At 35.2% G+C, this 17,368-nt stretch overlaps 1 protein-coding gene across 6 annotated transcripts in view; it reads left to right on the top strand.

Moving 5' to 3' along the window:
- Positions 1-17,368, top strand: part of LOC128884537 (potassium voltage-gated channel subfamily KQT member 1) — a 91,578-nt gene that overhangs the window by 57,755 nt on the left and 16,455 nt on the right. For 5 of the 6 annotated variants that reach the window (XM_054137973.1, XM_054137972.1, XM_054137971.1 and 2 more), the window contains 3 exons: positions 5,176-5,268; positions 10,510-10,666; positions 15,455-15,577. In XM_054137973.1, coding sequence (XP_053993948.1) covers positions 5,176-5,268; positions 10,510-10,666; positions 15,455-15,577 — 373 coding nt within the window. The remainder of the gene's footprint in view (positions 1-5,175; positions 5,269-10,509; positions 10,667-15,454; positions 15,578-17,368) is intronic. The other variant, XM_054137975.1, reaches the window with a different exon arrangement.

Genomic DNA, 17,368 nt, shown 5'->3' with positions numbered 1-17,368 from the left:
TATTATATTTCCTTGCTTCGTGTTCTAGACTTACTAATTGAAGCATTGCCCTGCAATTACGAATCACCCTGTGCATAATCATCTGGCAAATTTGTACTTCCCATAGTCTTAATGAAATCGTTCGAGTAGAACTTTCTTCGAACTCTGCCGAGGTACAAAACTTATTCGGATAATGGATAGCTTGCCGAATTTCCCCTCGAATAATTCCACGTTCAGGAAAACTGAGTCGAGCGAAATCATTTCTCTCATTCAGTTTGAAAATTTCATTCTAGAATCAATTCGAAGTCGATTTACTATTATCCTTTAACCATCTAGAGCGGATGCCTAGTTTTCTGAATATAACTTATCAATTTATTATGCATAGTAAAAGAAGGTAAAAGATTAGGTTTTAAATTTATTTATTGAGGAAATAAAACATCACATAGAAAAAAGGGTTTGTCTAAATGGGACTATAAATTAATCATAATAATTCAATTTAAATTATACATCAGATTAAATATTTGATAAAGTGATTAGTCTCTTTAGGAAATTAAAAAAATTACTCGAATGATATTTCATGTAATCTTTTCGATGCATTTAGAAATTAAAAAATACAATTTGTTTATTCCTGATCTTTTTACTGTTGAGCCACTATAGTCTGTGAAAAAGGTGTTCAATTAAAAATTAATTCCATAGATAGTGTCATATACATAGCTTACAGTCAGTAATTAATTAATTAATTTGCTCATATTTATTAACGTTTAAAGTTACTTTGCTGCACAACCTGGCGACTGTATTACAGTTAAAATGTTCCATTGCGTGCCTAACGAATTCACACGTGGCACAATTATTTTTTAAACAAGTTACAAGCAGAATATTATACAAAAAAATTGTCCAAATAATTTCTTTCGTGATATCGCAAATACTTTCGTCGACATACCCGAGCAGTACCTTTCCTAAGCGTTGTGGTAAAGATTACTAGCGGATTTCCTTAATCTGCTTAAAATTAGAGAAGCAGCTGGGTTTCGGAATAAAATTTGAAGCCACGTGAAATTTCGAAATGGACTCCGCGAGGCGAATTTGTTTCCCTGTCGGGTTTCGAGTGTTGCTCGAGTGCGAGGGGCGACGCGAATTCTCGGTGGGGAAGGAGTTACGAATAATTTGCATGCTCCGTGACGAAGGTGCTCGGAGCTCCGCTTGAAGTTTTACGATTTACAGTAACTCCGAACTATCTATAGCGATCTCTCGATCCCGTTGGTAGGTTCAAGATTTCCCGGGAAAGTTTCCAACTAGCCAGAAAAAGAAAACGTTTCGCCATATCGATTTTAACTTATCTTACTTAAAATTACGTGAATATGTAAATTCATACCAAAATGATTCCTGAAAATACGGAATTAAACTTTCCTGGTTTCGTGTCTGAAACCATCTTGTGTTTGTTTAAAATGATCATCGAAGATGTTAAAGGTTGCTAGAGGTATGTTTTTGATGATATTTATTAAATGATAATAATGATGTAAAATCGTTAGAGATAATTAAAGAAAATATAAAAAAGAAATCGTACCGAGAAAACTCATTTTTAATTAAAAATACAGTAATAGTGTACTGAATAATATAATCGATACAGGGCAATAACGATACAAACTTAATAATTGTGTTACAACATTAGCTTCGCGTAAAAATAATTTCAACTATAAAGACCACCGGAATCGAATTTTTTCTCATTCATAAAAATGACATTTCTCTATTTTTCTTTCCTTTGAATGGGTCTGTACACATTTTTATGTTGAATGTGGTTTTTTAATTACATTAATTCTAAATGTACACATTCTTTTAGGACACACTCACCATTTTCAATACAATTTTTACACAATTTATACACGAATGAATTCCACGTTTTTCTCAAACTGGCACGTTTATCACAAAATGTTAAGTTGCTTTTTATCTTCTCTATACATTTTATGATTTTGCACAAACTTGTACACTGCTTTCCAACTTCTATTTACAATTTTTCTTCAACTAATGAACAATTTTCTCACTTTACCACACACTTAACTTTTTGATGACCCGTTCACACGTTTCCTGGAAAGTAAACAAATCCTACATATTTATGTTACCATTTTGTCGAACCGATTTCCTTTGTTGTTTATCTTCTAAATATTCTATATACGCTTAATTTTTATAATGAAAATATACTACGTGATTACAACTTTCATTAAGATTATTTTTATTAAAACTATCTGGGGATTCTCTCGAATCATAGTAAATTTTTACAGTAAATATTTAAAATTCCCTCTAATAAGGATCACATCGCGATTTTAAATCACCCTAAATCTCCGAGATCTCAACTAAACTAACGCGATTTTACATTACTGACTCATTTTGGTTCAGCTGAATCGAGAAAACTAGAAAATAAATCCTCCCTGCCGAGCACTTGCATATGTACTCGATATGAAAATACATTTTCGAATCGATTTTATTACTTCCTGTCTTTACAGAAGAATTTTCCGTTTTCTGTGTATGGTATTAATTAAGCAAAGTGATCGATTGCTTTCGTTGCACAGAGATACAGTTTACAAAGTGTAGTTACAGTTACAGTTTACGTAGCTTTCATCAGCTACGAATTTTTCTTCTCGATCGCATCGCTTAATTAAAATTCGATAGAGTTCGCGATAGTTTTCGAAACGTCTCCAAAACGAAACTTAGCAAAATTCATCCTGAAATTAACGTAGGTGGTCACCAAAGGATGAACCGTACTTTTTTAATGACTATTTCAACGTTCTGTTAGCATTGCACTCACCAGCTTCATCGGGTGTCTGAGAACGCACTGTTATTGTACCGAACTGGTGCTTTATCACTCACTAAGAAATCTGATTCTTCAAAAGCTCTATCACGATATCCAAGATGGTTCACCTAAACGGGACGTGTGGTATTTTCTGCCTGGCTAAAGGTAAAGGCTCGCGGAAGAAAACGCTGAGTGATACATTAATGTTTATCTTCCTGCGACATCACTTTTCACGAAAGTGCAACGTTGCATCTGCATAATGCAATTGCACTCTATTCAAAGAGATGCGATTCGAGTAGCTCTTCTTGACTTACGAAATGTATTGTTTAAATAAATTAGTGACTTATTTGGTCGCAACAATGCTCGATGCAAAAAGGTTTTTATTTGTGTAATCGAGAAAGTCATTTATTTAAAGAATCATGACTCAAGGGTTAAAAAATAAACATAAGTAATGCATGATTTCATATTGCATTATTCTTATTAGAATGTTCAACGAGTGTATGTTGTTAATTTAGTATTTATTTTCACGAGGCTCGTTTACTTTTCACAGAATTGTTCGTTCGAGTTGCGTTTCTGAAATAAATATTTTACAACAGAGATTTGAGAGAGAAAGGAAATTCATGAATATTTACGATATAATTTCTGGTTAATATGTTTATGATATGAATATTTATTAAATTCACAACAGACACGTTCGACATTATATAATTAAAATTAATTCTGTTCCTTTCCTTAAAAATCTTTTTCTGCTTTCGAATGTATCAATATTATGAATTAGGAAATTGTTTAAACGACACTTACAGTTAAACTACAGATTTTATGCACTTATGCAAAACAAACTATAAATATTATTATTAATAGAATGTATTCTACATAGATTATATATATATTTTTTGTATGTTTTCCATAAATGTATAAAATTCGCAGTCTAATTATAGTTAATATCCTTAATTCAGTAAGAAAGGAGGATGACGAATTTCCGTTATACTGCCACTTCCGTGATCTGGATGTTCAATTTTGTAAATTGCTCTAGAGAAAACCCTCAAAGTCGGCTGTTATTGGCAATTACCGAAAAATAGACAGGAGAAACGTGTATCTGTTAAAGAAAACACCGCAAATACTTCACTGGCACGATCTCAACGAGATTTCACAAGTCACTGTCACCCGCTATTCCCCTGCGAATCGACCAAGTAACGCAATTAACATAACGTCGCTGGTAATCAACCTTGAGCATTTCGATTTGAAACTCCTCGCGAGATTCTCGACGTCACGTGTCTGAGACGTAACAGCATGATCGCGATCGGATCCAGCTTGAATCGATCAATTAGCGAGCAGTCGAAATTGCGAAAGAGCATGCGCGGAACACGTATAGCGATGGGCGTGATAAGTATATCACTAGTCTTTCTCATTATTTTCAAGTAATTCGATGCTCGGATATTTATTTCGAAACAGACCTGGTCATTTTTTAAATAATATTAATTGAAATATTATTTTGAGTAACAGGTTGTTTATTTTAGAATGATTTTCATTCTTTACAAGTGAAATTATTTAAAATATTATGCCAAGAAACATGTTATTTTACTTTATATTTATTTGAAATAATTGTGAAATTGTTCTCAAAAATGATGTCAGGTGAAATCATAAGTACAACTAGGATTTCGAATTCTAAGGTGATGAAATAGCAACCAAATTCATGTTTGTTATCCAAACTCAAGGAGAAATAAATGTATCGACTATTGTGAAATTGTCTATGTTAAATTACTATTCGATTATTAGAAATGTTCTCCTGAAAACATTTTTGACGATATTAAAGAGACCCAGACAAAAATCTCTTGAACAATGATAATAGAGGGATTACTTCTTTCATTAAATTTAAAACAAAAAAAAAACAGCCAAACAATTCATTATTTGAAATAGCTATTTCAAATGAATTGGTATTATTTTTCTTTTCAAAGAACTGTATTGAAAATAAGCGTCCACAATAAATTATTTCAAGTAATTACTTCTCATTTTCGTTTCAATTAAAATCTTCCCAAGTCTGTTATAAGGACATCGAGACATTCGAATAGGTATCGATAGCTTCTACTACTCAAAGAATCATTCGTGCTCGTGACACTAAAATTCTTCGCCACCAAGTACCGATGCTGCATAATCATGGTCGTGTACCATCGCTAAATACGTCGATTCGTGTTCAGAGTCTCCGAAAGTGGGACAAGCACGTGTGGGGGAATATGCGTGTGAGACGAGTGGAAAATCTGTGGAAATTTCAACCGCGAAATAATAGCCGGTCGGGGAAACTTGGGCTGACAGGAAACGTCAGCCGACTGAGGGGCACTTTCTCTAGAGCGGCTTCGAACGTCGAAGGAACTAGTTCTCGAGTTTGGTAGTGTGAGTAGCGTATTTCCGGTTGGCAGGGGAAGCCTCTTCACCTCGCAGACGAGCTCCGTCACGGAGGCCACCAGCGACGAAATTGACATTGATATCGAAGAACCGCAAAGGGTCACCACGTAAGTATACTTTCCCATAGTGATTTTCCGCGTTCTCCGCGAAAAACTCCGCGTTTCGGAATGGGAAGAAAGGAAAACGACGTTTCGATGCAAATTGATTTTCGCGATACTCGTACGCCGGCGGTCCTCAATATTCATCGCTGGCAGGCTGGGTAAAAAATAGAACGTGTGTTCGCGAGGGTCAATTTGATTTCAATTTAGATCTGATGTGGGATCACGCTTTACTTGGTGCGAACGTGACAAATGTTGTAATAATAATACTTGATGCGAAAGGGTATTACATTCTTTTTTAACGCGAGTAACATTCTTTGTGTTATAAATATAGTTTCGTATTTGGTTAAATATTAGAAAGCAACTGAAATTATTAATTACATTAAGCTGATAGGATAAAAAAATATATTATGTGTATATGTACACATATATATGTGTTGAGTTGAGTAAACTCCTTCTGTTTTCAAGTCAGTTAAAAATGTTAATTTTCAATATATTTAATTGATTTCTGGTAAATGCTTTTAGTCTTTATTAAACAAGCTAGAGAAGAAAGATGCAACTGTTTAATGTAAAATTTAATTCTCTTCAGAATATACTCGAAAGGTTTTACTAATACAGTTTGAATTACAAGAACAGACAGACAACCAACCTGTTGTAAATGCTTTAAAGAATCAAAATATGTCGAACACCAAACATATTAAATTGGATTTGGCTCTTCAAGATTTTTGGAACTTTAGTCCTTACTAGATAAGCTAGACAAGAAGTTGATACAACTATTTAATGTGAAATTTCAATCGCACTAGGATATACTCGAAAAGCTTTGCTGATGGATTCTGAATTACAAGCGAGATATCCTAAAGAAGTGTAAATTGACGGGTTGGCAGAATGCTACTCTTTCCTCTATCTTTCAGTCTGGCCATCGCTGGAATATCGTTCGACTATTTTACGCTTACGTTGGGCTAGATAACAACGGGCAAAATTAGGGCGTAGGAAAGCCGTGGAGCCTATATCTCCATGCAAATTACTTTCATTTTGCATGCCGAATCGATATTACCGGAGAATTTTCGTCGAGCAGGGTACGGTCGGTCGGCAGTACACGCTGGAAATGTTTTGAGACAGCAAACCGCGACATATACATATACTCGAGTGCATGCATTCGATTCATCGACTGCCGAGGCTTTCACCTTTGAATCCGCAGTTTGGCTGACAAATAACCAGGACTGAATTTTCCGATAGTCCTGTGCCTGAACTTTGTGCTTTTTAATTATTAATTGGAGAGAACACGCGAAAATGTTGAATTTTGTTAAATTTGTTATTATTGTAGAAGATAGACAAGAAGATTATAAAGTTCTTTTTATGTAGAATAGATATTCTTCCAAAATTTTGGATGTGTATTCATTATAAATTCTTCAAAAAACGTATATTGGTTAAGAATTCAAGTCAAATTATGCAGAATAAATTCATAAATTCTTTTATAGATTAAAATATTGCTCTAAAATCTCCCTAAACAACATTCCGTGAAATGTGTAAAAGAACCGAATTTGTATCGCCTTCCAAACATAAATGACCAGGTTACCTAAAATTGTCAAGTGAGACAAAAATTGATGGATACGCCAATGAAGAACACAGAAAAGCTAATAGTTACGCCAATGAATGTTGTCGAGTCTCTCCAAGAAAAAGTTCCGTTAGACAAGGTCGTCTACGAGGTCGTTCACGGTCTCCCCTATTTCTCGGAATCGCGTACGCATTTCGAGTATTACGTGTAGGCCATTTAAAGCTACCCTTTCATTCATATCAATCTATTACTACGAAAACTTTAAACTGTTATAACTCTGCTTAGAATCGTCGGATTCGATTCAAACAAAACTCAAATTGAAGAGCGCAATTTCTCCTGCCTAATAAATGTCCATTATCAGTATTAGATCATCTTAAGGCTTGTTTTATTTATTGCCACTGTAAACGCGAAATATAATTACGGTTTAACAGTTGGCATGACGTGACTGCTACGAAAAATTGTTTATTAATTTGTTTAGATGGTCGACATGTCTGGTACGTTCTAAAAGAATAATTAATGAAATGCACTTTCTATGACTGTTTATCGATTATTATCTTATACTAATATACAATTCTGGAATAATTAAGTGCTAAAAGCTTGAAAGTACGTTTACAAGAAAGTAAATGAAAATCTGGTACTCGAAGTAATTCGAAATTGACATTTCGCGATCATATAGACTTATAGACTCTAAATTTTAGAGTAAAAGCACCAACAGTGAACACCTTCAAGTCACTTTTCTCACAGCAATTCTTACAATTTATTGGATCGTAGTGACTTCACAATTACCTCTCTATATAATAAATAACACGTTTTGTAATACGTATCACTTGTTGTTATTTTCTGCATCGCTTCTCAAATTAAATCGTCCATGTTCGTCAAGATGTTCCCAACCATTTCTTCTCATTTTCTCCATTCCCTTGCTCCTTTCTCCTTTTGGCGTATCATCGCGAGGTAGGTCTTTATAAAATCCCCATGAACGCCCTCCCGTGTTCCTTTTGCTAACTTTTTTGCATTTCTATTTTCTCCATCTGCTTTTGTGTTATAGCCAGCTTCTTCGTTTGTGGAACGTAGCTCATTTTCTACTTCATTCGCTTTTCTATTTTCTTCATTTTCAGCAGCCTTCAAAGAAAAGAATTCGCCCCGTTTATCACAGGTAAACCATTCTTTCTTCCAACATTTATTTAGTTCGCACTCAAAAACCACATTTTTAAATATACGTGTACATACTCTAAACTAAAATTTCGATTAATTTTCAAGGAGTTTCAATATTTGTTATTAATAGTCTACAACCTCGCGGTCCACGGAATTATAATTTATTTAGTCTCTGATGTATTATCAGATACTTTTAAATATTATATAGATAACGTTTAAATATTGAAGGGTATTCAACCATAAGAATCGAAATCAATTTACTTAATCTGCTTATTAAAACATTCGCTATTAAAATTAATGCAGTGAAGTCGTCCGCTTTGGATTTATGACGCAATTATAATTGAACAGAGCCTGCATCGATAAATTAAAAATTAGTGGCAAAGACGAAACGAATTACGTGAAACATCATGGAAAACGATCGCCATCGCGCGGCATTGACATTTCCAGAAACTCCGTTCTCGAAAGAGGGATGTAACAGCTGCCTCGCGGTGGTGGCTCTCGTGAAAGGCTTTTTTTTCTTGAAAAGTACAGAACGTAAGTGCTTTTTTCACCGGTGCATTACTCGGCTTCACGGACGGCCTACATTCTTTGCCGTGCGCGGTACTCGAACCCCTAACACAAAGAACATCGCGTCCAGATTTCCTCTCTCTTCTTCGCGACGCATCCCTTCCGTTTGATACTCGAACCGTGTTTCTTCTTTTACCCTTTTATTTGGCCACGCTTTCCCTAGCTTTGTCATCAGGATGCGAAATCGTTTCAGAAAGTAGCCGCGACCGCGGTTTCTCGAGCCACGACGATTTAAATTTGCGAATTAGTGAAACTGTACAGTCGAATTGCTATGAAAGTGTCTCTTCGAAATTTTAATTACATCATTTAATTAATCGCATGCATGTCCAGCTTGTACAAAGATAGCATCGTGTTTATTTTGTTTAAGGAACATCCATTTTTTAAAAAAAAGATACGTATACATGTGAAATAAATTCGTTATTCATCTCGATATAACTACCAATTTCTGAAAACGAAAGTATCGCGTACACCGAGGGTGTTCTACACGAACATAAAAACTTCGTTGTGTATTATTTTATAAAATATTTGTCCACGCACGTTTCGTATTGATTCTCCAAACCAATGCAAACTATAAGTGCATGCAATCCCCGATCTATTGATTACGTAACGAACAAATATTTGTTCACCCGACCACAATACTCGAGTAAAGTTTTACCCGAACGAAGCCTTGCTCGAATGAAAACTCGATAATCGTTATCTACGTGAGGCTGGCACCGAACGCTGCGAAAAAGCGTCTTTACTCGGCGGTAAGCGGCGTCGAATCGTAAACATCAAGAACGACCACTTGCCTCGAGAATGTCCTCTCAACTGCTCGTCAAGAGTAGGTGGCTGGGTAGTTGGGTACGCGTGTCGTCTGAAACCACGTTGAGGGACTGAGAACCAATAGCGGAGAGTGTTTCCATGTAATTCGAAGCATCGACAGCCAAAGTTACACGAACAGTCGGCGGCCGACATCGTCTTCCTTGAAATAATAATTATTTTACGACGGAGACGTCGCGTGTTCCGAAATTGTAGATTCAGGACGTCACTGTTCCGTCGATTTCATTTTATGCTTTTGTCGAGCTCTTGCATTTTTTTCGATTGTCACTTAAATCACTTTCGAGGAGTGCTGCAGCTGATAAAAGGGAGGAGGGTGGGCTCTAAACAATACATAGACACTGTATAACGTTTAACCGAGAATTTGGACGTTTCTGTTTTCAAATGAAAGTGTCTTTACCTTATAAATATTAAATAAAAAGTGAGTAATGTTATGTGCTCTGTTCGCATTAGTACACGTTAGTATATTTATGGCAAACGGATTGCATGTCTACTCTTTGTTAAATGTTCACTTTTATTTGATATAAATAACTGTCAGCTGTTTCTTTACGTCGCAAAAAATATCACAACTTCCTCTACTCTATGCCTGAATTAATTATTCTATTTGTATAAACGTTGTATGTCAATGTCTATGTGTCGACGGAGAATATTTAGAACCCTTTCAGGAAAATAGTTGAAATGTCAACTAAAATAGACAGATGAATTGCATACTAAGCTTTTAGATTTTAACAAAAGCTCACTTTACATAAACAACAACAAAACTTATTTCAACACACTGAAACACCACTTCATCAGAAGCTTATATGTAAATATATAAAGTGAATTATGGTGAGGTATACATTGGAATAATAAATAAAGTAAAGTAAATATTAATACAAGTCACTGTACATCTAAATAAAAACCGAAATCGAAGCAAACGAACTGGAATAATTCGACCCTGTGTCTCCAACGAATTTCAAATTAGTTTCTGTTATTTGCACGCCCGTTACATTACGTAAGAGCCGTCGAGGGGAAAATCAATCGTACCCGATCGTAAATTAACGACAACGAAACGTGACCTCGATAAAAATGACAGTCATTCGGTGATAATACCCATTCCGAAACGTGCTCGCAGAGGTCACGAGCTATACTTCCGAATCAAGCATTTCCTTCGCTTTCAGGTTGACGGAGGCGCACCGAAACGCCATAAGGGCGATCAGAAAGATCAAGTACTTCGTGGCGAGACGGAAATTTCAGCAGGCACGTAAGCCTTACGACGTGCGCGATGTCATCGAGCAGTATAGCCAGGGTCACCTGAATATGATGGTCCGAATCAAGGTGAGTATTCTTGTCTACAGCGTTGGGACATGCTCGCATCTTCTCGAGCCTAGAATTTCAAGTTCGATACCCAATTTGGTCCGATACCCACAATTTAAAGGCTTCGAGACCCAAGTTCAGACGTTAACAAGTTTAAAGTTTCATCCCTCGACAGTTCCAGTTCCGACATATTGGAAGTCCAAGCTCGTAAGACGTTCTAAAGTCCTGGATAGTCTCCATTAATGCACGAACGATCGCGATGGTTAGAGAAATTTCCAAGTTGGAACAATTTAAAGATTCAAGAGGTTCAAAGAGATTTCGAAGTTCAAGCGTTAACAAGCGCGGAGTTTCAGTTTTTAACAGTACCATTCCCGATATATTGGAAGTGACAAGTTCGCAGAGTATAGAAGTTTGTCGAGTATGGGTAGTCCTCATTAACATTCGAACGAACCCGATGATTACGGAAGTTTTGGAATTGATACGATTCAAAACTTGCAGAAGTTCCATCCTTAGTATCAACTTGTCCTGAAACATTAATTACGGTTCTTCCTTGTTAGGTGTTGCTGTAAGGATGTCACTGTAGGTTGGGAGTATCAATGAGAATGTTTAGGGGGTTTCCTGAATTTTGTATATGAAGGTGCGATGGGAACTCCTGGATCGATTTTGTGGTTTCGTTTATTCGAGTCGAAATATTTTATTCTGAAAGAGATCAATGCTACACGTGGCACTAAATACAAAATTAAATAATGATATTTACCTTGGTAATGTCCATACAAACACAGATTAATAATATTTACATAGAAAATTACAAGGTGGTTCAAAACATTAGGTCGTCCTAAAAGTTTATGCCACTTATACTTTTGCTACTCAAATTAATACGTGAAGCACACCCTTAAGTGTTATCAAAAAAATAATCTTTCAGATTTTTTCGATATAATAATATTTTTGGCCTACATTTGGTCATATATTTACTTGGCCAATAATTTATTTATTTATTTATTTGATGCTTTTAAACCAAATATGGTTTATATAGCATACGTGTCATAACATATCTTAATGCGCCCTTTTTACATACATTAACTTAAAACTAATTTGTGTAGCGTCTGTGTGCTTACATTATTTTAATGAAGTAAAATTATAATAATAATAATTATTTAATTTAAATTAAATTTAAATTAAGTTAAATTCTTATTGCGCATCGCTTAATAAATTCAAATATAATCATCTGACATTTAATATCTGGACCGCATAAGAAACACCTCATACAAGTCGGGAGGTAGTATTTGCGACGGTGAAGCGCTGTTATGAGGGTAACACGTTCATTTTCATATTTTGGACATTGCCAAATGACATGATCTAAATGTTGACTTTCAGCACCACATTCGCAAGCACTGTCTAAAAGGCCAATAATTTATAAAACATTTAACAGTAACGATAGAGTTTCGCTCAAGTATTCTTACTTTAAGTAACTACCTCGAGTGCATTTTCTTTATTCATCGAACAACCCGCTGCACTTTACTTTCCTTCGTTGAAAAGTAAAAAAGTAAAACGTTGGAGTTGAAGCAATTTCGAGATCAAGAATATTTATAATGTATACACTCGAGTACCGAAACTTTAAATTTACACGATGTAAATTCGTGGCCACGAAACAGTTTCGAAATATTCGGCTCTGGTTTATCGCAGCGAGCATCCAGGGTGGAATTTTGATTAAGGGAAAAACCGACTGCTTTGAGACGCTCGGAAATCTTGGTAGTTCCTTTGGTAATACGAATATTAATGTTTACACGCGCACCTGTACACGCCAAACAGCGCAGCGGGATCGTAAAGGGGAATATTCTTCTTGTCAAAATAAGTTCGTACAGCATAAGCAAGTTTCCTTGTGGAAAATTTCAGGAAGAATTCCTTCTACGTTGATCGAACACTATTGTACTTATTCCAGTGGAAACTGAATGTTTAAATTATAAAACCCTTTTAAATTATACGGAGTGTTCTAATTATTTATGCAACTGATTGTTCATAAAGTTTCCATGAAATTGACGAGTTAGTCCTAAAATTGAGCAGAATAAGTCGAATATTTATTATTTCTATTTTATATATTTTAATCTACTTTAGACATCTTAGATATTTGAAATATTTTAGATGTTGCATATTTTGGTGACATTGACGTGAATGAGAGAATACATTTTCCATCTAGCAATCGAGCTTTCCCCATCCCGAAGCTTTCGATGGATGATAAAAATTTACGAATTTTCGTGATTGACGCGAGTAACGCTAAGCATTTCAGGCAACCACCGGAGGTTAGGTGGGATGACAAAGGCAACAGTAGTATCGTGCACCGTTTCTCATCGGGGAAATGCAGATTGCGCGTCGACAATTATTACGTCACTGCCAATCGAGGAGTGAATAAAGCCAATGTCAAACCATAGAACAATGAAGTTGTCGATACACGGAACACTCCAACGGCCGGGTGACTTGATCCGGTGTCGACATAATAGTGTGCCAATCTGTGGAGCGTATCGAGCATCATCGTGCATGCGCTTTGACACTTTAAGAAAATTGGAAACGTCTCGAGACGTAGACGGATTTGAAAATTCCAATCGTGAGTCTTAAGGAATCAATAGGGGTGAAACCATTTATATGTTTAAAATAATATTTGATAAATTTATAAGTTAGAGTTTTAATTTCTCCGCAATTGATCCTGCTTCTCATCGTAGCTTTAGTGAAGAGATTTTTGCATTGCATTGAAAAGTCATGTAATAATAGAAAACGAAATTATTATGTAATCCATTTTGGTAGCAAAAGGTCCTTTAAAAATTATTTTACTCCTCTTCAAGAATAAATGAAAAGTATGATTCATATTGAACCCGTAATAACGCATCTTTCCTAACTATATTTATTCATATAACAACTGAAAACAAAACGTAAAAATAATGATATCTTTTATATTTACATTTTTATATTTAATATCAACACACGCATGAATCGTTACTTTCGGGTAACAAAGGCTGCAATTTACGTACTGCAAAATATTCAATTAGGGATGCTGAATGTCACGGTATCGTTATCGTATATACGTCCTATTATCACGATATTGAATACCGCACTGTGAGTTTCCCTCCGCAATTAATTTGTGCGCGATTATTATTATGTAACAAGATATCTTCGTTTTGTCTTAATTTTCGATCAGTTAGAAGTGAATCGAAAATTTCCCGAGCGAAATACATCCCGCCAGGTCGACCGGAAGTAACGCGAAATCATCACGATTATTCGAGCGAAATAGTCGACCGTGGCAATCTAACTTCCACGGAATATGCGGCCCTTTGTTCTAAGAGGGGAGTTTCGAGCGAATGAGGCTTTATTATGTATCCGTAAAATCGATAACACCCTTAAGCCTTCGTGCTGGCACGATTTGCGTTTCCTGCTTCCTCGAGATTTTCAACTTCGCGAAGAGACGGTCGATATCCAGTTACCGCGTTAGGTTCGTCAGCTACCACAAGGTCGCCAAGCAGGTTACACGGGAAATGAAAGTATTGGATTTATTTAACACACTGCCAAATGTTACGTTCAGATATTCAAAGCTTTATACACTCTTATCAAATACAAAAGTTTCTTTTCTTACAACATAAAATTTATTCTTAATAAAATTAAACGCCTGAAAAATTAAAATTCTACAGTACTGACATTGCAATTTTCTTTAGTTTAGCATACTGTTAGATCGAACTATATAACATTGGATTTTCTCTCAAATTGTTCGTTAATTTGTTAACAGGCATCAGTATTATCTCCAACATAATTGATTCCATTGCTATCAACGGCCCACAGCCGTCAAACTGAATCGATATTACCTTGTTATTGCTGTCGTGGAAAATTTCTAGTGTTTTCCCTAATTAAATCGATTAATTAATGGTTATTAGTGCACAATTAACTACGATGTTTCAATGATTCACGTATTCCCCCCGAGGATAACCAACGTCACGTGTATTTCTGACAATTTGTCAACGCGATGCGACCTAATTTGAACCTTTTGTACGAGCCTACACGAGGTATTCCAAATTCATTCATAATTTTTTAGGTTAATTATCCGTGTATATATTGTACTGCGTGTTTCCAGAAACAAAAGTTCAATGTTGTTTCATCCCTTAATCTGCTTAATGTATGAAAGTATTTAAATTGTTATTCAAATATCATTTTATTTCGTTAATCGTGTTATTAAAGCTAAATACCAATGCCTCATAGTGTCCATTGAATATAAACATTTGATGACGTAGCATTGGATGACGTAGCGTAGATTTCAATGGTAATTCATTTAATAATTATGGAATGACCTGATTCTTGTAATTATCGAAAGGAACTTATCGTCGATAAAATTAATGATCCGCTGTATTCTTTTATTTCTCGACGTAAAAACGAGAGATATGGACATTAATTCTTTTCATAGAAATCAATAAACCGGTAAATCCTAACTCTGCACCCCAGAACCAAATTACTCCCTCGGGAAGGAAAGTCCCCACGCTATGATTAGCCAAAATACGAGCCCCATGAAAGTGATGAAATATTCATGGATGGACAAAATTCGTGTTGGAAACAATGTCGAAAAATTGATTCTTAAAATTTCCCTAGAGTTGCGATCTCCTAGGAGACGCAGACGCGAATACTCGTGCTTCCAATATTGGTACCGAGTTTATGATTGGGTTTAATCTTCTCAAGTAGGTACTTGTGTTGATCGGATTTCGTGCCGATTTGGCAGTATCGATGATTTTCAATGGTACCTATACTATACGTACGCACGTTAACCATACCTTTTCACAGGAGTTACAAAGGAGATTGGATCAGACCCTGGGCAAGCCTGGCAGCTATCTGGCCGGAATCGACCGGGCAGGCAACGTGAAGCCGATGACGATAGGCGCACGCTTGTACAGGGTTGAACAGCAGGTGAGACCCCCTCTCTCGCTGTTTGTTTATTTTAACAATAATGCTCCCATTACTCCAACACTTAGAAGGAACATCAGCTGGGTCATCGCATGTTTGATTTCGTTAAGCATCGATCAAGTATATTTTCTTTGTGTTTACTTCAATTAATTTTAAATTATATTATTTTTATTGATTTCGATGATCGCTCCTTTTACTCGTTAAATATAAACTATTATTTTCCGAAGGGACCCTGTAGTTTTAGACCCTAAATGCTTGCAGAATATAAGACTAAATTCTCATTTCCATAATATTATGAATGGTAATAATATTTTATTATTGGCACCAGTATTTATATTCCTATTCCGATCTATGTTTCTCTATTAATATACTGCTGTCACTGTGCACACTGTTACTATTCTACAGATATAATTTCATGTCCATAAGGAATATTGTCCCAGGCTAATAAATATATATGTATCTATCTATCTGTTTTGAGTTTCGTAGCAGAGATTCGAATAACTGAGAAACCTAATACTCGGATAGAATTCATATCCGTTGCCACTGTTTGAATCAGTTTTTAGACTGCAATGATAACGTACAAACATTGAAAACAACTATGTGTAATATTCATCACGAAACCCATCGTATTTCATTTCAAAACCATTTAAAAAGGAAATCAAACATTCTTCTTTATTCTGTCATATGTAATTAACGACAGCAATAGGATTAATAAGTAATACGCTGAAATTTATGCGTTTTTATCTATGCCCTCTATTGAAGTCCGTGTAAAGTAAGATTACGAAATTAATGTAGAATAATTTTCATGCGGATCTTTATGCATTTATAGAAAATTTGAATGCGCATGAACCTACAAAATGCAAACAATATGCAAGAATATAAAAAATATTGAAAGTAAAGTTCAGGTTATAACATTTACAGAACAAAATAAATTCCTATTTAGGTACAATTTTTGTAGCCACGTTCGCGAAGATTTTATTTTGCACAAAGATCCGCAGTCTAGTCATTAACAATATTATCTATCAATAGCAATCTGTACGAACCGTTATATTCGGGTACTGTTATCGATTAATTAAACACTCGATTACCTGATGAAATTGATTCAATCAAGAGGATTAGTCTCAAGTATTTTCCCCAGGCGTGTTTCTCATTTTTCTGCACGAAATGCTCGTAAGCCCTCCACCTTATTCCTCCACCCTAGAGAATTGCCGATGGATGAGTGTAATGGGGCATATGATTCTCAATTTTGAAGAAACCTTTACAGCTGTAATTCTGCTTCTCATTCGATCGAGTTAAATTACAGTGATGAGTTTAAAAATGAAACATCTACGTCAACTGGTGTAGCGTCGAGGTGTGAATTCTTTACTTTCAAGAATAATTATAATGGTACTTAATAGTACAATTAGGGTGGTTTAGTTTCAAGGGGTTGTACCCTTATAAATGTTAACAAAATCAATTATCATTATAGTGCACAGAAATCAAACGGATTAAGGGTGTACTATTTCTTCCTGGGATAAAAATGAATTTTCTTATTTATTACTATGCATGTTGCTTAAGATCTGAGTTAGATCTGGGTTAAATCTTTAAAATATTCCTATCAATATATTATTAATATTAATTTTTATACAATTCGATCAGGATAGTTATCTTATAAAATCTTCTATATATATATAGAAGATATATTTGTCAGTGAAGATATATTTTCTTATTATTATTTCTTATATATATATATATAGAAGATTTTATGAGATAACTATCCTGATCGAATTGTATAAAAATTAATATTAATAATAT

This window comes from Hylaeus volcanicus, chromosome 1 (assembly GCF_026283585.1).
Source record: "Hylaeus volcanicus isolate JK05 chromosome 1, UHH_iyHylVolc1.0_haploid, whole genome shotgun sequence".
NCBI classification, from domain to species: domain Eukaryota; kingdom Metazoa; phylum Arthropoda; class Insecta; order Hymenoptera; family Colletidae; genus Hylaeus; species Hylaeus volcanicus.
This window is presented reverse-complemented; position numbering and strand designations above follow the sequence as displayed.